This window comes from Macrotis lagotis, chromosome X (genome assembly GCF_037893015.1).
Source record: "Macrotis lagotis isolate mMagLag1 chromosome X, bilby.v1.9.chrom.fasta, whole genome shotgun sequence".
In the NCBI taxonomy this organism is placed as follows: Eukaryota; Metazoa; Chordata; class Mammalia; order Peramelemorphia; family Peramelidae; genus Macrotis; species Macrotis lagotis.
Genome location: NC_133666.1, coordinates 266,942,186 through 266,969,017, shown reverse-complemented (window position 1 = coordinate 266,969,017; position 26,832 = coordinate 266,942,186). Strand labels below are relative to the sequence as shown.

The window sequence follows — 26,832 nt, the reverse complement described above, 5'->3', positions numbered from 1 at the left end:
AAGATTCTGTAGATCACCTGGCAGGAGAAGATACAGACATTGAGGCCCATTCTCAAGCTAAACTGCCTGGCATTCCAACATTACTACAGTGAGTGCAACTACAATGGGCTGGACATGTTGTTAGAATGCCAGACCTATACTTGTCAAAAAAATTGTTTTATGGAGAACTTACACAGGGCAAACGCTCACAAGGGGTCAGAATAAGTGATACAAGGACACTCTGAGAGTCTCATTGAAGAACTTTAGAATTGATTGTGTGGCATGGGAGACATTGGCATAGGTGTGCCCAGCATGGTGTGCCCTCATCAGTGAGGATGCTGCACTATGAGGAGAGAATTGAAGCAGCTCAAAGGAAACATGACATACATAAGTTTAGAGTACCCACCCCAGGTGTTCACATGGACTATCTGTGCCCAACCTGGTACAGCATTCCAAACTCATATTGGTCTGATCAGCCACCATCAGACACACTGTAATTTGTCTCAAACATAGTGATCTCATTTTGATCTTTTTCAATAACAAAGTACAATTCTCAACTAGAAAATGCTAGAAGAATTTTGCATTTTAACTATAAAATAGGCAAATCTCAAGGAATCTTAATCAATCTGGAAAATAATATAATATGTATTGAAACCATAGTGCAGTTGTCTGTCTCTTCAATAATTTTCAGAAACTTACACTTAATGTTTATCATGCTATCTTTTCTCTTTATAAAACTGACATCTAATCTATAATTATTTAATATTCTTTTTTTTTCTAGCTCCCTAATGGGTATCTTTTTATATAAAAAGTATATATACAATAGTGTATTTCATATGTCATATATTCAAGGGAACTACTGATTTAAAAGTGTTTGCCTTTACTTTAAGTTCTTCAAAGTAATAATTCATACAATATGTCATTTGGATCCTCACAGAAATCCTGTGTGGTAGGTACTATAGATATCATGACTAGCACCATGTTTGAGAGAAGAAATCTGAGGCTCAGAGGTTAAATGACTTGTCCATGGTTCTACAATCCAGTAATTGCTAGAGGCAGATGCTTTGATGCTTTGACATAAAATATTAAAAATTGTTTTGGTCTAAACATATACTTTCATTCTTTTAGGGAACTCCATGGTAAGGAATCCGAGAGTTTATAATCTTAGTTGCTTGGGGAACTGAGAGGTTAAGTAATTTGTCTAGAGTAGAATGAATACTCGATATGAATCAGAGATGGGACTTAAAACTTCATTCTGATTCTAAGGCTGGCTTTTTATCTAATATCCAAAGGTTCTTAACCTAGGGTCTGTGAAATTGGATTTTTAAAAAACACTCTTAACAACTGTATTTCAATATATTTGGTTTCTTTTGTAATCCCATAGATTTTATTTTATGCCTGTCAGTTTTTTTTAATCATTTTGTGAAGGGGTCCATAAGCTTCACCAGAAACCAAAGGAGAAGGAAACTTGTGCCAGCTTCACCAATCCTCGAAACAACTTCAAGTGCCATTATTATTCCCATTACACGGTTGAAGGAACTAAGGCAAGCAGAGGTTAAATGTCTTGCTTAGGGTCACACAACTTGTGTCTGTGGCTGCATTTGAACTCAGGTTTTCCTGACTCCAGGTCCAATGCTCTCTCTACTCCATCATGTAGATGTCTAAAGACAAGATGACAAGGGAAGGAAAAAAGGTTAAGAACCCTTGTACAATCCCATACAGTCAACATTATAAGTAAATCTAATTTTCTGTCTCCATTCTTCCTATATCCAAAGTTTGTGTGTGTGTGTGTGTGTGTGTGTGTGTGTGTGTGTATGAAAATAACCAAATTATTTGCATTCCTACTCATTATTAAGTACCTTCTTTGTAGCAGGCATTTTGATACAATGGGTGGATGGGTGGGGTAGGGCCCTGGGAGAGATAGAAACAAACTAAGAGCCTAAAGACAATCCCTGACCTTAAGGAACTCATAATCTAATGGTAGAAATCACATATACACACACTATTTAGGATAAATAGGAAATAATTAACCGAGAGAAGGTTGTAAAATTAAGGAAGGTTGGGGAAACCTTTCTGTAGAAGACAGGGATTTATGTGGGAATGGATGCCTGGAAAGCCAAAATGGAAAATCATTCTGTAAGAATAATTTCTTTTTATATTCGAGGCTTTAATGCTTGGGGGGAAAGTATCTAAGTCCTCTCTGATATTTAAAGTCATTTGGCTCTAATTTCTCTTTCCAGACTTAATATACAATACTTTCCTCCACATATTCTATAGCAGCTAAAGAAGACCACCCGCTGCTCCTGTTTCATGATATTCCATTGCCCATTCTTTAGCTTTTGCAGACTGTCTCCCATACCTGCAAAGCACTCCTTCCTCACTTCAGCATTCTTAATCCTTAGCTTCTTCCAAAAAATCAGTTCAAGCCCTAACTCCTGTATGAGGCCTTTCTTGAATCCCTCAGTTAGTGCTACTCTTCATAAATTTCCTCATACATATTCTGTATTTACATATATATATATATATGTAATACCTGTTATTTTCATATCAAATAGAATGACAACAGTAAATGGCACACAGCAGGTGCTAATCATTGCTTACTAATTATCTGTAGTACCAGATTTCAAGTCTTATGCCAACTAACTAAAAGTGTTTTGCTTTTTTTTTTATCAAGGGTAGTAACAGGAAATGGCTGATAGCTAAAGCAGAATTTAGATTGACTGCTTTCTTTCTTTCTCCCATCACACACACACACACACACACACACACACACACACACACACACAGACACACACACACACAAACATACAAACTCCATTACAAAGTTCAGTAGTATATTTCATATTTGGCAGTCGTAATAGTAGAATTCACAAAAAATAAAAACAAATCAAAAAACACCCTATCAAGAAAAACACTGGATTTTGTGAGAGTTTTCCTATTAAATGACCAATTTTTAAAAGATTTTAACGTCTGAGCATTTTATGAGTCTAAAGCAACTATGAGTAGACTCAGAGTAAGAAAAAAATATTCCATCCATAGAAACTAAGAAATAATCTACTAGTACCTTAGAAAACCTCTCCAAACCAAAGGCATTAATACATATACATGTCAAGAAAGTGCACCTGTCCTAAATTAGGTCTACAAATGAAAAATTTAATAATACTAAATAAATAAATAATATAAAATTAAGTGTGATTGAAGTGATTTCCAGAAAGACTATGTGGAAACACTGATTTGAAAAGCAAAAGCATAAGGGTTGTAGAATTGCCACCGTGGAAATGAAATAACAGCAAGGCTAGTCTTCTAAAGGGCATGAATACAACCCCCCCCCCAAAAGATATTGAATATAGTAATTACACTTCCACTTTTCTAGCCCCACTTTGCTTCCCTGACAGAAGCAACTGAAAAGAACGGTGCTTTCCCCCACTACGTTAAAAACAAAATTGTGGTAGCTACTGCAGTACAGTATTTTGAAATTTGATATATGCCCTTCTAGTAATATAAGGTAGAATACAATAGGATTAAAATAGTAGCTTTAGCCTTAGACATTTTAAGGTCTGGGTAGCTACTGTAACAATTCCATATAGTTTTATTCAAACGAAACTCCCTTTTCAAAAGAGTAAGATGAATTTAACATATGGCAGATGGGAACACCCTTTTCAGCCAAGCATTTCTTTCTTTTCTTTTTTTTTATCTGATTCTCAGTGTGTGGATGCATAATGAAGAACAGGATATTTGCATAAGAGGTTAAGGGGAAAAATGACGAAAACCAGGGGCAGTGTTTAGTAATTTCAGCTGTCTTTCGTTTTAGGAAAGGACCAGCCAGGGAAGGGGGGGGGGGGGGGCGGGGAGGGAGGCAAAGGAGAAAGCAGCTGATTGGCGGTTTGACTTACACCACACGCCTTCATTCTGTCCCCCAGTTTCAGCCTGGGCGGATGCATGCATAGATAGGCTACGGGAAGCTGTTTTGCTTTGAAATCTGTTTCACTTATGCTCCTTACTCCAAGAAAACTTGGTATCTTTTAAACTACGGTATCCTTTAAAAGGAGACTTACTCGACTTAGATTTTTAGGAGTATATTGGTACGTGTCTTTAAGTGGGTAAATGTAAAAGACGTAAAACCTAAAAAATTAGTGGAAAAAATGAATCGTAAACTTAAAAAGGTAAGGTGTCTCTCAATTATTGAAGACTAAGCAGGCAGAAACCGTGTCTGGTCTCGTTTACTTACACTTGTACACTTACTTTTACAATAAACAGAACTGCACAATCATAGCCCAAATATAGACTTGAAACATCACAGGAAAGGGTTAATCCTGCAATTAAAGACTACAAACCTTAAACAGATTTTATTGTTTGGTCTTTGAACTGCTCCTAACTTTAAAAATTTGCACTTCAAAATTTTCAAAAGAAGTAGTCAATGAACCTAGAGAATGTAAAAGCAAGATGTTTGCCTTCCCTTTTCATTAACACTGGATGGGTGTCCTCTTCTCCTCCTCCTCCTCCTCCAGGAATAAGACTAGAAAGGGGGCCTTTCCTCATGACTCCAGCAGTCCGGACTGTTATCGTTTAGGAAAGAAAACAGAGGAGCTCGTATGCAAGACAGCTCAGGCTCCTGGCTACATTTATAGTAAGATAAGGCTGAGTTCAGTACTCCCTGTCCTCTTCCCATGTGGTATCTCACCCTTTTCTGTGTAAGTTTGCGCGCTGTTTTGCAAAATAAACCTAGAGGAGCCAGTTCTTGCCCTCGGGAAGGGTTATCCTCTACAGGACAAGGCACGCACTAACCGGTCCCACAGAAAGGAGGGAGAGTAGAAAGCGACCAGACGCCGAGAATTCCTTTGTGGCACGGGAAAGGTGGAGAATAATGAACATCTGAATAGTGCTTTTCATCCCAAAGCACCTTATCGAGGAGAATCGCGCAGGGAAAGGAGCCATTGGAAATCTCTCACTGGGGCAAGAGCAGCAGCTAGCCCTAAGCCACCCACACCGCGACTCCTCGCTCTAGTTTTCCTCTGGGAGACTTCATAACGATCCAAAGAGGAGGTTTTGCTTGTTTGTTTTGGGTCTTTGACTTTTTTCACCTCGAAAGGATAGTGGGCTGGGGGGAGGGGGGTTAAGTTGTGGGGTGGATACGCCCCTCTCCAGCGGGTATCCAACGCCGGACTGTACCCCAGAGAGCCAGCTAGGACCAGTAATCTATCTCACTACCCCAACTTCTCCACGTTTCACGGCTTTAGCCTCAGTGGGGAAAGAAGCTTCCAATCAGGGACCTGAGAAGTGACCCGATTGCTTTGTGAGCTTTGAATCTCGTCCTCTCCTTCCTTCGGGGAGGATGGAGGGGCTGAACAACTTTCGCGCGGGCCTGAGCGGCGGTGAGTGTCTCACCTGCGCCGCCTCTACCTGCGCCCAGGGGAGCTCTCCCTTTTGTGCCCCGGGCGCACCGGGGAAGCCTGGCAGGCCCGGCTGGTTGTTTTGCAAATCAACTCTTCCCCGCAGCCTCGCCGGGTCGGCGGCCGCGTCCTCGGCCGCTCGGGTCTTGACTTTGGGACCCCGGAGCCTCGCCCTGGGCCGCTGCCCAGGCTGCCGGGGGGGCGGCCACCTGCGGCGGGCGCGGGCGGGGCAGGGGGAGCCCCGAGCCTCCGCGGCGGCTCCGAGCGGGCGGCCGGGGCCGGGGGGGGGGCCGCGCTACCTAGAGCCGCGCCCCCTCCGCCCCGGGTCCCCCCCCCCCCCCGTCTCCTCCCACCGACCCGCCGCTCCCGCCGCTCCCGGCTGCCGCCGCCGGGGGCGCCCTCCGCAGCCCGCCCCGCCCCGCCCCCGCCGTGACGCCGCTCCGCCGGGCCAACCGCAGCGCCCCGGCCCGCCCCCGGGGGCCCGGCGGCTCTCACGTCCTCGGCGCAGCCTCCGCTACGCTCTCGGCGCCGGCCGGCCCGGCTCCCGCGCACCTCCCGCCCCCAGCGAGCCCCGGGCCCCTCCTCCCTCCGCCCGGCCCTCCCCGCCCCTCCGCGAGGACAGAGCGAATGTAGCCCGCGAGAGAAAATGGCGGCGGCGGCGGGGAATCGCACCTCGTCGTCGGGACTCCCGGGCTCCGCGGCGGCCGGCCCCGAGGCCGGCGGCGCCTTCCTGCGGGACGCGGGCAGCGGGGGCCGCGAGCGGGCGGACTGGAGGCGGAGGCAGCTGCGCCAAGTGCGGAGCGTGGAGCTGGAGCCGCCGCTCTTCCCCGCCTCCCCGCCGCCCTCCCCGGAGCCCGGGGACCCCCCGCCGCCGCCCGCTCCCCCGGCCCGCGGCGCGCCCCGCTCCCCCGAGCCGCCGCCGGACGGCGGCGCCCCGAGCCCCGCGGGAGCCGAGCCCGGAGAGCGGAGGGCCACCCCGGGCGAGTCGCCGCCCGCAGCCGCCGCTGCCCCCGCGAGGTAAGCGCCGCCCGCCCCGGGGCGCCCCGCTCCGCCCCTCGCCCCCTCCCCGCGGCCGCCCGGCCCCGCGGGGCTGCGGCGTCCCGGAATGAATGAGCCGGGGAGGGGGGGCGCGGAGGCTGGAGCGGAGCCCGCAGGGCCGGAGCCCGCAGGACCGGAGCCCGCAGGGCCGGACTCCGCAGGACCGAACTCCGCAGGACCCGAGCCCGCAGGGCCGGACTCCGCAGGGCCGGACTCCGCAGGGCCGGACTCCGCAGTCCCCGAGCCCGCAGGGCCGGACTCCGCAGTCCCCGAGCCCGCAGGGCCGGACTCCGCAGGACCCGAGCCCGCAGGGCCGGACTCCGCAGGACCCGAGCCCGCAGGACCGGCCGCCGCTGCCCCAGCCTCACCTCCCCGCGCCGCCGGCCCTGGGCGGGGCCAACCTGCCTCGGTGGGAGCGAGGAGACGGGGCCGCGGGGGGCCGCGGGGGCCGGGGGGTGTGGACGGGCCCGGGCGGGACCGGAGAGCCGGGGCTCTGCGGGGAGGGGCGGGGGCTCCAGCCCTCGGGGCTCGGACCCGAGCCCAGCCGTCCGGGCTGCCTGCGCGGAGGAGGAGGCGGAGGCGCCGCGCTCCGGCTGGGGCTGTGCCCGACGGACACGAGCCGGCTCGGGCTTGCCCGGGAGGGTCTGGGGCCGAGGCAGGTAACGGGGGAGCGGGGGAGGCTCCGGGGCCGGGCCGGGGGGGGGGGGGGCTGTGGAAGTGTGAGCGGACCGGGGCGGCTGAAGCCCCCAGGCCGCATGTGTCAGCCGCCGGGACCCCGCGCCGGGCGCCCGGCAGAGCTGCGGGAGCCGCACGCCGGGCTGCCCGCGCCGGTCCCGGTCCCCGGCGCCCCTCACTTCCTCCCGGGCAGCCCGGCCGCCGGGGCCCCGGAGAGCCGCGGAGCCTTCCTGACTGGCTCAGTGACAGCTGGAGCACGCCCTGTAGGGAGATCCCCGCACGCGCCAGCCGCGCCCGCGGCTCGCACCGGCCCAGCACCCCGGGCCGCCGGGCGCACAGGCGCCCGAGTCCGCTCCCGGGGAGCCCGTGCGTTCCTGAGCGCTGTGGTGTTGCGCCGACTCTCCAGCAGGATGTCCCGGCGCCTGTTGAGACACCTACCCAGGCGATCCGGTGCACGCAGGCTGTTTGGGCGAACATCCCTTCTCCGAGGAGCTTCCTTGGCTCAGATTTGTGGCTAAAACGATACGACCTCATTTTGCTGTGGACTTGGTTGGTTGCAGTTATTTAAAACTTAAGCGTCAAGTCTTTGAAACATTTTAAAATGCACTCTGGAGACTGATAAGACCTCCAGGCTTAATGAAAACCCAGGAGCCTTTAACGAGGGCTTTGCATAAGCATCTTGTGTAACTATATAACAACTTCTGCAAAGCCCTGATCGTTATGCTTAATATCCAATCTCCTTTTGTGTAGTTTCCATTGCAGACTGAATTAGATCATTAACTTGGAATATAGTGCTTTTTTGTTTGACTTTATGATGTTAGCATTTTTAATTTTGTGGCCCAAAAAGCAATTTTGTTCCTGTGTTGATAGATATTTATAATAATAAGGATATAACTTTATATAGTTGTCAGACATTGGAGATGAATTAATACCTGAACCTATTAGACCACAGTATGTTAATCTTTGTCAGAAGTTTGGAAGTAGAGCCGAGCAAACAAAGTAGAAATAACATACACAAAAATGTTGGTTAACTAAAAACTAAACTTTTCCCAGATCATAAGTTTAACACTGAAAGGGATTTTAGTGATCTTTTGGTCCCACTCTCATTTTACAAATGAGGACATCGTAGCCTAGAAAAGTCATGACTTTCCCAAAGTCACACCGCTGGTAAATAGCCTAGCCAGGATTTGAATTATGACTATTTTCAGAATAGAGGCATTGAACATTTCAATTCTTTCTCCAGTGTTGTAAACTGAATGTTTTCCTTTTGGTTGCAAACTAAAAACGGTATGAAATATAATAGTGTATGTCAAAATACTTTCTTCAAAGTTTAATTGAATTGCCACTGAAGGCACAGTTTATATGGTATGTCAGAATGAAAGACAAAAATATATAGTATGTGAAAAAGAAAGAAAAAATAATTAGCAAGGACAATTAGTAGTTATTTGGAGGGAAATTCAAGCCCTTTAAAGTTTTTGAATAGATTATTAGGGGTTTGTCAAGGTCAAATCATATCTGAAGAATTTTGTGCAAAATAGTTAACATTTCCCAATTTGTTTAATATATTCAAAGATTTCATAATTACCTTGGCACCAAAATTTCATTTCCCCTTAATCTTGCTGTCTTAGTTTAACCTTCCTTACTGTAACTGGTAAAAGCTTGCATTTAATAACCCTTTACCTTCCATTTTACAGTAGCAATTTAAATCCTCTGAAGTCTCAGGTTAAAAAAATTGTGTAAACATTAAGAATAAGAAAAGTAAACATGGAGAGAAAACTTGAGTCTTGGTGGAACTATGTTGGCATAAAGCTAATTTCAAATGTTTTATAGTTATAGTATTTTCAAATATGTCTGAATTACTTGAACCCCCATAAACTTTAGTTATTTTTATATTTTGACCACAACTTTTCCAGCTTTTTGCTATAGGAAGCATAATTATTTGCAGGTGCATATTTGTTGTTCTTAACTATTTGAAATGTCAGTGAAAGTTTTCTGCCTATAAATTTTGTACAAGGAATTGGTGAAATTTTTTAAGCCACAAAATTGAAGGAGTTTTCTATGAATTTACTTACTACCTTTGAAGAAAAATCAGTGTTACTACTTTTCATTGAGTGGTAATTGTGAGTATAGTAGATATAATAATTCTATCCTACTCTTACATCCCAACCCCCCAAGTATCAATTTGTTAACCCCATGAAAGAGCAAGATACATTGTATCTTTTGGTTTTTGTCTCATCTAAAGAGATTTCATAGGGTGTTTCTATAACTTGTATTCTTGAGTATTTACATATTTTGTTTCTCTACTTTAATTAGAAAGGTAGTTAAGCATCACATGACTTTACTTACAGGCACATCATATTAGGAAATTGCTCAAAAATGATGAAATCACTATTTTAATAATATTTTTGTGGGTACATTTATAAAATATCTTAATAAAAGCAGGTAATTGGAGAAGTTAAATATTATAATTAATCAAAATGTATAGTTGTGAAATCTTCTAATTTAGATTGTATTTTAAATTAAGAGAACAAATGTATTCACCAAAGACAGTTTAATATAACATTGAAAGAGAAAAGTCAGGGGCAGAAATGGTTGCCAACTTTTGTTTTCTTTTCATATCTGATTTTGGCAAGGGTGACTGGTTAACCAGCATTCCTTAATGTATGATTTCTAATACACTATAATAACTCCATTTTGTTAGATACAAAAAAACAGGAAGTAGTACTGTTCATTGATATTCTTTCAAGGCTTCGTTACCACCCACAACCATAATCTGTAATTTTTAAAGTTTTCTCAGTATGACTTTTTTTGATGAGTAATAAAGAATACTAAAATAGGATAAGAAAGGAGTCTTCCTATGATTATATCTAGAGTAATAAAACGAGTTGTAACTTGTCCCTTTTAGACCTGATCAGTCTACAACACTTAGTTGTGTTCATCCCCAAATCGGAAATGGATAGCGGTACTAATATAGTAATGCTAAATAGTTTGCAAAAATTTGGAGTTCCCATAAATGATAGTTCTCAGAAGGAGAGGAAAAAAAGTGCTAAATAGTGTATTGCTTTTTGCTGGAGGAGCAGGAGCTGAAGAGGAGAAAGTTATCTTTTAAAGTAGAATTCAGAAGGAACCTGATAATTGGCTGGGTTTTTGCATCTGTGCTATTTCTGCACTTACTTGCTTGTATTTAAGATATGTGTTCCTTAAAGTTGGATGTTATCCTTTCTTTGATTTATGGTGATCTGACTTTTGAATAAGCTAATTTTAACTTTTAATATAAAAGAATTTTTTGAAAAGAAATTAAATATTAAAAATAGGGCCAAAGTTTCTTTGCCCTTACAAAAATAATGGCAGTTACTGAGAAAATTTTTGGCTAGAATTGTTTTATTCTTGTATACCAGAATAGTGAGAACAGCTCTATGCTTTCCTCACTTTGCTGTAGCATAAGGAGAGACAGCTGTAATTTAAAGAATGTTAATTGAGAATGTTCTCAAGAAAATGTTCATATAGCAGTTTCCCCCTGGAATTAAAGTGGTTTATTCAAAAATATTTTTACAGGATGGCAAACAATAATTTTTGATGTGTTGAGAAAGCTTTCTTCTTTACACCAAATCCTTAAGTTAGTGATATTTGATATAATTTTCTATAGACTAGTAGATTGTTTGATCCTTAAAAAACATAGTTCCATACTGTAAATTACAGAATTTGCTTGCCAATACATATAAAACGTGCTTCTTGCTATAACCTGTACACATGTGTGATAATAGCATTTAGAAATATTGCCCTAATGTTCTTAAGCAAAACATTAAGGGAGGAAATGAGTTGTTTTTTGTAAACTGTAGTATTTGACTATAAAGAAAGCAAAATTATAAAGTTGATGTTAAGGTACTGCATATTGTTATTCATGGAGAATCTTAATGAAATATCCAAGCCATGGTTGCTTTTTTAGATTAAAGTCAACACAAAATTATATTTTCAGCTGAGTAGGTGTGTAAGCCACTGGAGTACTGGAGTGTAACTAAGATGTTGTATTCTTTATTTGGGAAGATTCGGTGTAATCTTAAGGTTAGCATGACACAGGATATATTGTTGTGAATATTCTACTTTCTATTTGTATCTTTGCATATTAGCGTTTCATCCTATTGGTGGGGACAGGGAAGATTATTTATTTTGCCATTGCCTGGGATGTGTCCTACATTTCCAGTTTATATGTTGGCAGAAGACTCAAGATACTGATTAGTTTCAAATTGCCCCTGCCTACACACTTTGAGCAGTACATGCAGGACTACAAGTTCAGGCATGATATTCTCTACTAAGAGAAAATCAAAATGAGGGTGTGGAAAGCAAGAAATGAGATGAATTCAATATCTACCAACATTGACTTTTAAATACAATTTTTTTTATTACGTCAACTAATGCAACAGTGTAAGGAAATCTGCAACATGTACTCTGGTTTTATAAAATAAGAAATTCTTGAGATTATTATTGCTGTATATAATCTATATCTATCTATCTATCTATCTATGGTTGCCTTAGTTTTTGATGGTAGGAAATACTCTATTATCAGGGTGTTTGCATCCCTTGGAAAATCAAGTGAAATGATTGGATTGAGTACATCAAGGTAGTTGGATTTTCTGTCAAGAAGTGCAAACTAAGTTTTTTGATTAAAAGTCACTAGACAGGTGCTTTTGAATGCACATTTCTTTTCCATTTTTTAAATCTTTGGAAGTGAGACCATTAAATATCTTTTTTTTTAGGTTTTTGCAGGGCAATGGGGTTAAGTGGCTTGCCCAAGGCCACACAGCTAGGTACTTATTAAGTGTCTGAGGCCAGATTTGAACTTAGGTACTCCTGACTCTAGGGCCAGTGCTCTATCCACTGCGCCACCTAGCCGCTCCCTTAAATATCTTTTTAAGACCAGACTATGGTGTTGTTGATATTCTTCCTCTCCTTCCTCTTATTCCCTACTTTCACTTACCCATTCACGTGTAAAGATAATGGTATACTTTATTGTTAATAAGACATAGAAAACCGAGGTTGGTGTTTACAGAATTCTAGGTTTTCTTTGTTACCAGAATAATTTATAGTCTGTATTGCCAGCTAAAAATCAGAATAATGTCCATTAATTTGATTTTCCTAAATGGCTATCTTAAAAATTTTTTTAAACTGAAGACCCTTAGCATTTTGTTTTTTTGTTTGACTATAAACTGATTAATTAAATGTTGATATGTGTTGAAATTTAATCAGTCTTTCATAGTAGGTACTTGTGTGTAATTGCACACATCGGTGCACGTATATGTGCATATAGATAAATTAAGATATGTGACCTATTGATGGATGCTGTCTTGATATTGCGTTGCCTTTTCATCATCATCTGAACTTATAGCTGACAAAACCTGAATTCATGTTCTGCTTATGTCACTTTACAAGATGAGCCTCATCTGTAAAATGGGGATGATAATAACTTCAGATTGTTGTGAGGATCAAATGAGATAAAGCATTTAAAGTCTTTGCAGGTCTTAAAATGACATAAATGTTACCCATTTTAGTGTTACATTTAGAAAGATTTGAAGTCAAGACTGGGTTGAAATCCATCCTACTCTAATTTACTACTTCTGTCACTAGATCTTTTAACCTCTTGTCTCTCAGGTTCCCTCTCTATAAAAGGAGCAGACCAGATGATATGATATTAAGATCTTTTGAAATTTTAAACATCATATAATCCAGGTAATAAGACAGTTTGAGAAGCTCATTTTTATCTTTTAAAGCTAAGAGACTAATTCAAAGCATTTTAAAAAAAAAAATAAACTTGAATCCTTTGAGGACATTTATGGGTACTTTTTCCTGTAGTGCAAATGAGTCCACTGGGTAATTTAGTTATCTTTGAAAGGTACCATGGCTGAAAAATTCACCAACAACTTGTTAAATCTTTCCATACACATAACTAGATTAGTCTTAGGACCTCAGACAAGCAAGCCATCCTTGGCCTATACTCAACCCTTTCTAGCTTGTCAGAAGGAATCTTGAGTTTGCTTTCATTCAGCTGGTACAGCCTTTTAAAAATGCAGGGTCATCTCTATACTATACTCCTCTGATCAAAAAAACACTGAATTTCTATAAAAAGTATAGCATAGCTCAAGTTTTCACTGATTCATTTAGTCTTTTTTCTGTTAGGTTAAATTGATGGGAAAGTCCTAAATTTGAAATCCTCTCACTCTTCTACCAAATAGCAGGGTCATTGAAGATATTGCAGCTCCAGTTTCAGTAGTCTTATATGACAAATGATAATTATACAGTATGTAATGAGATTATTTAAGAAATTTTTACTTAAATTTTTTTTTACTTAAAAATGTAAAGCAGTGGCAGCTAAACCTTATATTTAGTCTTATATTCAAATATAAGATTTTTCTAATACTTTTAGTTATTCCCTTTTGTTTAATCTAAGCTCTTATATTAAATTCTGGAAATCATTGAGATTTTTGCATGCAGAAATATATTAGCTCTTATTAGTATTATTCTAACTATATTGGCGTTTCATTTGAAATATACTCAGTTTGAAGTTCCCAAGTTGCTTCTGTATAGCCTTTACAAAGACACAATTATATATAAATTAATAATTATAGTCCATTTAGGGTGCAACATGTAGAAAACTTTAGTATTTTGAGATATCTACCTACTTTGCCTCTTTACTATTAGAATATTGGCAACAGAGATATCTTGACTATAGGGGGATGGTTCTATAGTTTCAGTTGTTTGGGGCCAAATCTTTCTCCTTTTTTACTGATACATTATTTTTGTTTTACAAAGAAATAGCATTAGAAAAAAATAACTAGATTTGCTGCATTTTTGTATGACAAACTGATTTCAGAATTTCAAATGTGATGTGTCAGAAAATTAGTATTATATATTGCTCAATGGCCCTAATTAGGGAATTAAATTTGCAATCTGGTGACTTCTTAAACATTTCACGATTTCAGAGACCAAGGTATTGATCTTTCCTTTAAAACATGCACTATTTTATTAGGAATGTTTCCTCCTAAACCTAAACTTTTTTTTTTGAAGGAAGCAGGATAGAAAGGAGATAACATGGAACTTACAGTTACCAGGAATGTTGAAACATTATCTAACACATTAAACAGATTCTGAATTTCAAGGAACTGTTCTTTCACTGGTATGGATATTCATTTATGAAGAACAAAACTCCCCTATACTTTAGTATGCACCTAAGTAAGAGTATGCAGTCTGTACCCATTTTGTTTTTGTTTTTCTTCTTTTCTTGAATTTTTGTGGCTGAAAACATCACCCAGTGGCCAACTTTTGTGGTGATGATTATCTTTGAACTCAGCCATGCCTAAAGATAAAAAGAGGCTTTTTCGGTCTTTTTTTTTCCCCATTGTAGAGTAGGCCTGAACCAGGATTCTCTCTTTGCATAGCCTTTTGAAATCCAGGGTTACCATGTTATCATCCTGCCAAGAGATAGCAATGGAGTAGATCTTTTAGGGAATGCTTTTGTTTGGTAATATGTAAGTACTAATAAAAACAATTGAAAAAGAGTAAATGTGGAAGTCAGACATTTAGGTTTTGAGAAAATTTTAAAAGTAGAGTGGGATCCTAAGTTTTATAAATGTTTCTTTTATAAAGCAAATCACAGCTTTATTTCAGAGAGATAACACAGAAAATATTTTTGGAATAAAGCAAAATATTAGCTACTGCTAGCGCGCGCACACACACACACACACACACACAGCTGAGAAAATTGAAGCCTTTTCTTATGAACTCCCTCATCTCTTCTACTTTATACCTTGAAACTCCTGAGTAGGGGTAGAGGGTGTTTCTTTCTCTCTTTACTTCTCTCTTTGCTTATCTGAGGAAGATGTGACTCTTTTCTTCAAGGCTAAACCTTCTAAGTCCTTTGACTTCCATTTCTCTGCTTTCTCTCTTCTCCAGCTTCTCCCTTTGCCCTCTTCTCTGCCCCGGCTCTCTTGCTGTCTACGAACATGTCCAGGTATCTACTGCCCTCAAAACCTTTACTTGACTGTGATAGTCTATTATCTTCTGTGTAGTGGATAAAGTTAAGTGCTTAACCTGGAGTCAGAAAGACCTGTGTTCACATTCCAGCTTCAGTACTACCTGGGTGACTGTAGATCTCTAAGCCTCAGTTTCCTCCTTCATAAAATTAAAGAGTTGGGTTATATCACCAATGAGATTCCTTTCAGGTTGAATCTATGATCTTATCCAAAAAACTGGGCTCTCTTAAGATTACTGAGGATCTTTTAATTACTAAATTCAGTGAAGAACCTTTTCTCAGTCCTCATCTTGAAACTGCTCTTTACCCTGGATGCTCTTCCCTTCCCCCCCCCCTCTTGGTACCCATGAGTTATATGCCTCCCTTTTAGTTCTCCTGTTTGATCAGTCTTTTTATTAGAGTGGAGTAGAGTGGTATTACTGTTTCATTCTAACCTTTATTCATTAGCATGCTAAGTGATGACCTACCATTTTAATTTGCTCATATAAATATGTATGCACATATGTATAATTCCTCTCACTTGGTCATATTCATATTTTCTGTGTATCCACAGACATCATCTTCTCTCCCTGAAAGTTGTTTTGTACAAAAATCTGTGAGACCTTTACATAGGATGAAAAAGATTAAGTAGTGACTTCTCCAAATTTAGCTTTTTTCCTTTTCACCAATTCTCTAATAATTTCTTGGAGCAATTTTACTAGTTTCAATTTTTTTTTGCAAGGCAATGGGGTTAAGTGGATTCCCTAAGGCCACACAGCTAGGTAATTATTAAGTGTCTGAGGCTGGATTTGAACTCAGGTACTCCTGACTCCAGGGCCGGTGCTCTAGCCACTGCACCACCTAGCCACCCCCTAGTTTCAACTTTGTACCCATTTTATTTCTTTTTTTTTAATTCACTCTCAAGTTGATGACAATAGCTCTAGAAAGTTTTAGAAATATTGGTAATTAGGAGTTCCACACAGGACACAATTATGAACATGATAAGTGGAACTGAGAGAAACAAAGTTCTCAGTAGCCTTCCTTCTCTCTCTTCTGGTCATTACCAACTATGTAAGTCTCCAAACTGACCTCTAATACCTTGTTGTTGATCCTAAACAAATAGAATACAACGTAATAATTTTTAAGCTTGATGTACCTTTTTAATCGCAAAAATCTAGTCTTATTCCCTGTTTCTTTACTGATTTTACTAATTTTTCCCTTCCCCTTCCTTCAGATTCATATATGAAATCTTGAAGCTAGTTTCTAGTTGTATACATTTTATCTTCATATTACTCTATTTTTAAAATGAGATGATTTTACCACTATTTTGAAAAGGACACATTAATTTTTCTTTTTTAATTCCTGTATGCTGTATCTTTAATCTCCTACCTCCTTGGCAAGGATAGCTTGCATTTCAGTAGCTCTTGAAGTTTTGTGAAGAACTCCACATAAATTACCTCATTTGGTCCTCATGATAACTAGGAAGTAGAGTATTCCTCTTTTACAGATGAGGAAATAGAATTTAACAGAGATTAAATAACTTGCCCATGGTCACACAGTCAGGAAATTTTTGAGGCTGAATTTAAACATGGGTCTTCCTTTAAGCCCCAAATCTATATAATAATACCCTCATCTCCTGAAGTTTGTGGCCTATATTGTCAAGTGCTTGCTTGAACATTTTCTCTTGGAATTTCTTCCAGACAGCTCAAACTCAAACATGTCCTTCTTATTGTTGAGGCCACCATCATCTTCTTAGTTAACAAGATCCATATGCTGAGAAGTAACCCTTGATTATCTTCTACATTCCTCATTTAATTCATTGCCTGGTAGAGTCTACCTTTGTATATAACATCTGTCTCTCTTTCATCCATTTCTGCCCTCACAGCTGCCCTTTAATTTTAATATTCATCAATCTCCTGGGCTTACATAGAGTATTCAAGAAACCATAGTTCTGCTTTAAGCAAATCTTTTGAGACATCCTTTGCAATAACCTCCTGGTCTCTGTTCAGTCTGTCCTTCATGCAGCTCCCCAAATAATTCAACTAAGGCATAGATCACTTACTCCAGTTCTTGTACATTTTCAGTGGCTTTCCAGTTCCTCTTAAGTTTATATTATGCAAACTCCTCTGCCTAGAATTTAACATCTTCATAGGCTGGCTACCCCTTACCTTCTCCTTATTACATATTATTCTCCTTTTGTGAATTGGTCTACTGGCTATTGCTTGACTATGACATTCTGTCACTTACCTCTACACATTTGCACAAGTTGTGCTCCATACCTGGATATATTCCTTCCTTCCTTTTACTTTGGAAGTTGTCCTCTTTTAAGGGTTAACTCAGATACCATCTCCTTTTTTTAAGACTTCTTGATGCTTTCAGTTGATACTACCTGATGTATTATATTATTTATTTTATCATATATTATATTTGTTTGTGTACATGGTCTGCCTTCCATATCCAATAGTGCTCTATAAGGACAGGAATTGTTTTTGTATTCTTAGCTTCTATTTCTATTTCCTACATAATAGGCACTTAATGAATTGGGGGGGGGCAGGGAGAAATAAGCATTTAAATAGTGCCTACTCTGTGCCAGGCCCTGTGCTAAGAGTTTTACAAATATATCATTTGATCATCAAAACAATACTGCAAAGGAGATATTAATAGAACCCCCATTTTACAGCTAAGGAAACTGAGATAGAAGTTAAAAGATTGCCCAGGGTTACACAGCTTAGTGAGTACCTGAGCCTGGATTTGAAATCATATCTTACTGACTCCAGGCCCATTGCTTTATCTACTGTGACACTTGAGCTACTACCTATATAGACATAAGAAAAATGTCTACTGCTTACAGAGGGATGATGAGTTGTTGCATTCTAGGTATTATATATTTACATGGAGAAGACTTTACTGAGAGTCAACCTACTCCTTATCAGAAATGATAAAGCAACTCTCTGTGTAATGAATACTTAATCCTGAAGTTTTCTTTTGAGGGAATGAAAGAGCAAAGTCTAGGCCAGTAACCAAGTTCTGATTAGAGACAATGTAGGTAATGTAATTGAGTCCTAGAGAAGGACAAATAAGGCAAGCCTGCTTTTTTACTCTTTGCTTCATTATAGTTCCCACTTAATGGTGATTTTGAACTAAATTGTACTATATTTCAAAGTGAGATATTTATTTCCTATCGTAAGTATTTTAAAAGTGTCTAAAAGAATGTTACTTGATATATGTATTTCCATCATGAATCATTTCTTGACAGAGACATTTTCAAATGGGATATTTTCACTTACTGTGTTTAGTTAATAGTGAGCATGGAATTGGGCATTTTTCAATTTGTCACATTTTCAAATTTTCAACCCTTATTTAAAAGCATGCTTCCAAACATGCCATGCTTTCTTTAGGAAGCTGAAGATAAAAGGCTAGAGATGATAGACTTTTAGTAACTTATTTTTTATTTTTTTTAGAATTTTCAAGGCAATGGGGTTAAGTGGCTTGCCCACAGCCACACGTCTAGGTAATTATTAAGTGTCTGAGGCTGGATTTGAACTCAGGTACTCCTGACTCCAAGGCTAGTCCTCTATCCACTGCACCACCTAGCTGTCCCTAGTAACTTATTTTTAAAGTGGATTTATCCTGATTGATTTATATTGTAGTCAAAAGTATTTATCTTATAGAAATTTGACACAGATTTGGAATAGAGTAGTGATAGTAGAACAGAACAAAGGGAACTGGATCATAGGAGGATTGAACCCACCATCTTGCTGTCATTCTTTCTATTTAGTCCACAGTGTAAGTGCCTAGTTTACTGGCAAAATCCGTGACTGGTAAACACTTTGTGTAAGGGTAGGGTAAAATTAAATTTTCCTACCTATTCCCATTAGACAGTTTTCTGGAAAGTTTAAAGAGTGGGAAAGACATGAAAAAAGCCCCTCAAATGCTGGGTTCAGGTCCAGTAAGACAAATTTGACATCATATAGGAAAAGTTTATATTCAAGGACATCTTACTTTTTTTTCTCTCAGCTACTTCCTGGTCTGAAATTTTCTGATAAGAAATAAAACAGTGTCCAAAATCATCTAATCACTAAATTCAGTAATCTTACTGTGTAATGTAATCAAAACTACATAGGGTGTAGTATGATGAAATTTAATGTCACATCTTTAATGTAGATTAATGAATACTTTAAATCTGTATCACTTATACTGTAATTGTTAAATATCAATACAACAAAATTTTAACTTCAAGAATATTTCTCACTCTAAACCAAAATAGCCCATCTGTTTAATTCTGTATGTGCTTGTGTATTTGTTTTATTATGAGACTGTTTTTGGTTCTTACAATAGAACTGAGTTATAGGTTAAAGTATCATAATAGAGTCTGGAACCTAAAAAGAACTTTGGATGAGTACAGAGTTCTTTCCTTCATCAGTGTTGTCAGAAAGTTTTAGGGTAACTTTTCATATTTCCTCTGTGTTTGATTTTTTTTATAATAGGTAATGAAGTACTTGAAATGTTATATGTAGTCAAATCTATCTGCTCATTATCCATTTAGGATTATCTGTGGCAAACAAAACCCAGACTTAACTGTTACATAATATGCTAGTGAGTTCCCTCCCCCTTCAACCACATGAATTGTTGTATATTTAGGGAAGGAAAATATTTTGTATTAAGTATTATTCTTTGAGTTTTTCTGTATTGAAAGTGAATTTAGGCAAATACTTAGTTTTTTTTTAAGATTTGTATTAAGATTTTTAATTGACAAAAAGTCCTCAACTGTAAAATGAAGTGGTTGTACTAGAGGACTTTGGAGGTCTCTTTGAGCTCTAAATATAATGGTCTTAAGATACTTCATCTTATCCATTCCATTTAAATATTATTTCTTCTAAAATTTGTCCAGGCCTGTATCTCCGACAATTTTAAAGTATTTCTTTTTTTCTGTTTTATGTAATAGCAATCCTTTCTGTTTAAGAGAAGAAAGGATCAATTGTCATTAATTACTGTATACCTAGGTGTATGTTAACTGTGCTGTAGAAATAGTGTTCTCTTTAGTCTTGGGCCTCTGAGCAACTGTGAATACAAGAGATTAGAAGCATTAGATAAGGAAGCAGATTTGGGGACTGCTGTGAATTGTATTTTGAGTCAGGTGAGTAGTTCAGATTAAGAATATTCACAGGTCTGAATAAAACAAAGCATTCTATACCAGAAAGGCTGGGGGTGGGAAGGTCTCTCAACTTGACAGCATCAATATCTGCAGGCTAAAAATATCTTCATCTCTTTCAGTGGAGGATCCTCCTGCATTATCTTGATGGCATTCACTACTTTTATATCCTCTTTCACATACCTTCATTGGGGTCACTCAGACTAAGCACAGTCTTCTCTGTATGTGGTCTAACTGGGACAGAATGTAGTGGAATTATCTCCTCTCTAGTCCTGAAGACTATGCTTTTTCATTCACTCACCCTTCTCCCCATTTTCTAACCCCTGAGAAACTTTTTGGAGCTTCTTATCTGTCATCTAGGTGTTTTTTTCCCTTATCTTTCTCAGTTTTGTGTCATATGCAAATTTGGTCAGTGCCATCTCTTTTAATATTTTTGTCAATGACCTGGGCAAACAGGACCAAGCATAGATTCCTGGGATATTAATATTAAATCAAATTGTTAAAATCATCCATGATTCATGAAGGGACTGAAGATCTGATTACAAAACTGAGGATTTGTATTTGTAATGAGTTGCATCAAATCGAAATTCAAATCCTTCAGTCTCATATTCAAGATCATTTAGTAGCTGAAAGTAAGTATTGAGGAAGATAAACCAAAAAAAAGTATCATCAATCTAATCTTAACTTACAGCAAAAATCAAATCCTTAAATGCTTAATGATTGATTTCAAGAGTAAATAAGTAATGGTATCTTTTATTTGGACAAGAACAATCTCTAAAGGAAATGAATAGATGAAATTTCTTTATAAAATCAAAGATAATTCCTGCAGGGAAAAAATTTAACTTTCTGATTGAGGAACAACACATAGGAGAATTAAGGACTTCCAATGGGCATTTGATTTGGGAAAGTTACAGAAACTGTGGGAAGAGCCAGTTGGAGCTAAATGAACACACCTTTATGAGAAGTTGATTTGATGATGATAATAACAGCCACATTTATTTAGGCCTTTACAGTTATCTTGTTTAATGCTCACAATAACCCTGAGAAGTAAATGCTATTATGCCCCCTATTTTACAGTTGAGGAACCTGAGGCAAACAGGTCTCAGCTTACGTAAGTATCTGAAATGAGATTTGAACTTAGTTCTTCCTGACTCCAAGCACAGTGCTCTATCCCCTGTGCCACCTACCTGCCCAATTATAATTCAAGACCTATAAGGTGGTGGATGATAAAAGATATGAAAGGGAGAAATGTCAGGTCAAAAGAATGAAGCATGGCTAGATTGGGTCCTAGATATAGTTGATTCCTGAATCAGTCACCAGTGACTTGAAGTACCATTTGAGTGATCTCCCATATTCCTGTGTCCTTTTGTATGTGTGTGATGGACCTTTTATTTATATTCAGGTGAAAATGGAAGCAGATTGCTGGCAGGTTCTTGTGATCTTCCATTTTTGTGCTCTGCTGATAGAACTAGTACTGCTAGGGTCTAGAGCCAGATCAGACATGGCCCAGCCAGTACTCCTGGAGGGACCCCCATATCAGCGGATCATCCTGCTCTCGAGAAGTGCACCACTACCAGATTCTGATGTGATCTTTGAGAACTTGGGGATCAAAGAAGAGAAACTGGCAAAGAACAGAATCCCCAGCTAACTACTGCAAATGGGGTGAAAGTTAGCAGGTGACTTAAGTTGTGGGCAGGGAAATTCTTTGAGCCAACATTAAGTGTGATAAATCTGGAAGACATTTAATCTGATCTTTTCATATCTCAGGAACTTTTGGCCTATGTTTTACAGAGTTTTTATTTTTTCATCTTGGTCATAGAACTGGAAAAGATCTAAAAGACTATTGAATCAGTTTTCCTCAATTTATAATTGAACCTGAAGCCTAGAAAGATTTAAGTGATTTGTTCAAAGTTACAAAGACCAAAAAGAAGTGGATTTGAACAAAGCTTTTCTGATTTAGCATTAGTATTAGATGTGTGAGAGCTGCCAAAAGGTCCTAACCATGTCTTAGCACTGAAGACTGGACATTAGGACCTGTCCCTGATGCCATTTGTGAATGTCTTCTAGAAGGGGTGCTAGCTACTGGGCCCCACTTAATAGCATCTGGAAAATCTCAGACCTCCATCTTTCATAGGCCGGCAGGAGAAAGAGGTGAAGTTTAGCACCTGGATTTCTCATGAATATATAGACTTTGTTACGTGGATATAAAGACTTTAATATTTATGTGGCCATGGCTGGGGCCTCAACTTCCATATTGTCTTAGGGAATTGATGGTCAGGGAGGAGTTCTGAATTGGAATTTGAAATGCATTTCCTGATCTAAATGTTAAATGAAATGAAATCATTGTGAAGACAATACTTTATATGTCTTATGGGATAATAGCCATTTTTGGATAGGCTTGGGAACTTAAATGTCATTAACTAATATTTCTTTGGAAGTATGGTCAGTAGTCAAAGACATGAATAGACAATTTTGGGGTGAAATTTAATTTCAGAAGAAATTAAGACTAGTCTTATGAAAAAATACTCTGTCACTATTAATTAGACAAATACATATTAAAACAGTTCTGAGAAATCACCTCACACCTATCAGATTGGCTAATATTACAGAAAAGGGACATGCTAAATATTGGGGGAATGTAGGAAAACTGGGACATTAATGCACTGTTGGAGTTGTAAACTGATCTATATTTCTAGAGAACAATTTGAAATTATGCCCAAAGGGCAATAAAAATGTCCATACCTTTTGATCCCCCAATACTACTACTAGGTCCATATCCCAAAGAGATCACAAAAAAGGGGAAAAGACCCACATATACAGGAATATTCATATTCTTTGTTTTGTTTTGGTTTTTTAGATTTTTCTAGGCAGTGGGGTTAAGTGGCTTGCCCAAGGCCACACGGCTAGGTAATTATTAAGTGTCTGAGGTCGGATTTGAACCCAGGTACTCCTGACTCCAAGGCCGGTGCTCTATTCACTGTGCCACCTAGCCACCCCCGGAATATTCATATTCTTGGTAGCAAAGAATTGGAAATCGAGAGAATGCCATCAGTTGGGGAATGGATGAACAAGTTGGTATATGAATATAATGGACTAATATTGCTTTACAAGAAAGGATGAGCAGAGAAAATTCAAGAAAAACCTGGAAACATGTACATGAATCAATGCTGAGTAAAGTGAGTAGAATCAGAACATTGTACACAGCAACAGCAGCATTGAGTGATGATCATCTATGATAGACTTAGTTCTCAGCAGTACAGTGATCCCCTACAATGGAAAATGCCATCCACGTCCAGTGAAAGAACTATGGAATCTGAATGCAGATCAGAGATTACTATTTTCACTTGTTTTACTTTTTCCTTGTCATATTTTTTCCCTTTTTTTCTGATTTTTTCTTCTGTGGTATGACTAATATATATTGAATTACTTGCTATCCTAAGGTGAGGGGAGGGAAGGATAGGAGGGAGAAAACTTTACAAAAACAAATGTTGAAAATTATCTTTTCAAATAATAGGAAAAATCATTAAAATGAGAATGCCACTAGCAAGACTTAATGTCTGTATGGATTATTTTAGTCAGATTAAAAACCCTCCCCAAGTTATGATAACTACTCCTCTATTTTTCATTAAATTTCTCAGTTCATTGTACCTTTTAAACATTCTCCACACATGCCATAGCTCTGCTTTTTGAGTAGCTAATTCCATTTACTGAATGGGAATCAGTAAAATAATCCAAAATTATGGACAATTTAAAAATAATATGTTTTGAGCTTTTCAATAGGTTGTGATTTTTTAATAGCTTTGTCTTCCTAAATATGTGAACCTATTTTGTTTAGAATTGTAGTGCTCTGCATTCCCATAGCAAATACCTACTGACAATAAAGGGAAAAACCTCCTCTTTTAATAATAGGAAGTCAACAGGTTAAAAAAATTTGGTGATAATAGTATAATAAATTCAGTGTGACTTCAACACTAACAGCTTGGGGTAGGGAGATTGGACCTGAAAAGTCTCATGTAGGTAGTATCTGAGCTATAATTTGAAGGAAGGAATTATAAGGGTTAGAAGGAGTGAGTTCATTCCAGATATATAGGGTTATAACCTCTTTGTAGATATGAAGTGAAAAAGACTGTAAATCCTAGGATAAGGATTTTATAGTTATCATGTAGAATTTCTTCACTGGAATTCTATGGAAAATGTTTTAAGAACATGTTTTTAAATGTCTCTGTTACCTTTCAGGAGATGGGTAAATTCTTCATTGATTTATGTCATCTTGATTGATTGTTATGTTAATCAGGCTTCTTAAGTCTTTCAAAATTGTTCATTTTTACATTATTTTATAAATTGTTTGGTTCTGTTCACTCACTTTTCATCAGTTCATATAAGTCTCCCTGGTTTCTCTGAAAACTGATAATCTTTCATAGCACAGTTGTAATCCTTTACATTCACACACCCAATTTGTGAGCTATTCTGTAATCAGTGGTCACCCTCTTAGTTTTCACTGAAAGAAAGGAGTGTTATAAATATTTTTGCATGTAAAGGACTTCTTTCTCTTTTGTTGTTCTTTTTTGGGATATGGCTTAGTTGTCTCACAGGGAAGGCACTGATATTAGGGAAGACTAAAAATGTCTTATAGATGGAACTTGACCTGAGATTTTGAAGAGGCCTAGGTGAAGGTGAAAATTGCAGGTATGGAGGACAAGTTGTGAAGGTTGCTGGCAACAGGAAAGGGAGTACCTTATTCTAGGAATAGCAAAGAGGCTAAAGTCACTGGGTTGCCGAATACATGGAAAATAAAAATAGTAAGCCTTAAGAAGAATGGAATGCTGGAAAAAGGACTTTGAATGTCACAAGGTTTTATATTTGATGGTCCTGGAGGCCAGAGATATTCTCCTAGCCTGCAAAGCTTGAAAGTGCAGCTTGAACCAAATTAATATCTAATTAGGGAATGCTTAATAAAATATAACAATTTTAATTTATGGCTTTTCTAAATCAGTTTGCTTCCGTTAGGGATCCACCTCAGCTCTATAGGGACCACTGTCTTTTTTTATTCAGTAGAGCAATGACATGTTCAGACTTAGTTTTTAGGAAGGTCACACATGTTTCTGAATGGAACATGTGTTAGAGTAGGGAAATAATTTTAGAGACAAGGAGACAAACCACCATGCTATTATAGTAGTTCTCACTTGATGTGATGGCCTATGTCAAGGTAAAACAGTCTAAGAAGAGTAGAGAGAGTGAAGAAAGGTAGAATCTTGATAAGACAGCACCAGAGCAGTTCAATGTTTATAATGTACTTTAATGCATAGATTTTGATAATTTATTGCTTGTTACTATTAATACATTTTAAAAGTTTTTTAACATAAGAAATTAAACTATTTGTATCCATAACTATGTACTGTGCTCAACTTGAGTATATAAACCAGTAATGAGTCATTTGATGACTTATATGGATTTAACACATATTGAAAGTGATTTAAATGAATTTGACAGGTCTCTAAGAGAACAGAGTTGTTTTGATGTTCTTTAAAAAAGCAGGCTTGAGGGGCAGTTAGGTGGTGACCCGCCCTGGAGTCAGGAGTACCTGAGTTCAAATCTGGCCTCAGACACTTAATAATTACCTAGCTGTGTGGCCTTGGACAAGTCACTTTGACCCCACTGCCTTGCAAAAGCAAACCAAAATAATAATAATCATGATGATGAGAATAGTAATAATAATGATGGTAAAGCAGGCTTGGAATTATCTCCAAGATGTCTTCACCTCTGAATTATAGAAAATTAAAAAATTTTAGTTTACATCTATTTTTGGCATCTTTATACCATTTTCAGTATCATGTATAAAATTATAGTATGCATTTAAAAGATAAATCTAGTGATCAAGTAATCTGGAGAACTAGAAAATTTCCAGTTATTATTTATCATTGGATTTCAATAAAAATAAATATTCTTTTCTATGCTACTTGAACGTTTCATTAAGTTATAATGTAAAGTATTTTAATTGAACTTAAAGTAGAAATCTTAATACTTTTCCCTCCTGGGTTTTCCTAGTACTTGAATAGTTAACTATGTAGAACCTGAACTGAATAGAACCTATAAATGTTAAAATTAAATTAAAAGTTAATAGTATTTTTGAAATAATATTTTATTCAAATCTAACAGCAAGAGGTTCCATAGGTTTCATAATTTTGAATTTTATTAAACTTACACTTTAAGTAGTTCCCATGCAATAGCATAGTAAAAATAATATTCTCTACAAAATTATATGTTCATAGAAATTTAGAGCCATAAGAAAATTCAAAAATTATTTATTCTGTCTTCCTTATTTTATAGACTGAGGAAATAGAGATCCAGAAATATTGAATTGCCTAAGGCCAGCTGACTAATTGAGGTAGGGACTTTATGACAATTTGAGTTGAATCCCCAGCTTTTTCATTAATTTCTCGTTTTCTTTCCTTTTTTTTCAATTTTTTTAGGTTTATTTATTTCTTTATTTGTGGCAAGACAATGGGTTAAGTGACTTGTCCAAGGTCACACAGCTAGACAATTATTAAGTGTCTGAGGCCAGGGCCAGTGCTGTATTCACTATACCACCTAGCTGC

At 38.9% G+C, this 26,832-nt stretch overlaps 1 protein-coding gene across 3 annotated transcripts in view; it reads left to right on the top strand.

Moving 5' to 3' along the window:
* MAP3K1 (mitogen-activated protein kinase kinase kinase 1) overlaps positions 1-26,832 on the top strand; it is a 95,480-nt gene that overhangs the window by 25,319 nt on the left and 43,329 nt on the right. Inside the window, exon 1 of one of the 3 annotated variants that reach the window (XM_074202405.1) lies at positions 4,708-5,351. The exons of 1 other annotated variant lie outside the window; for it this stretch is intronic. Coding sequence is in view for 1 of the 2 variants with exons in the window: in XM_074202403.1 (XP_074058504.1) it covers positions 6,016-6,386 (371 nt within the window). In the remaining variant the exon portion in view is untranslated. Of the gene's footprint in view, positions 1-4,707; positions 5,352-6,000; positions 6,387-26,832 lie in introns of those variants that run through there. One more of the 3 variants, XM_074202403.1, reaches the window with a different exon arrangement.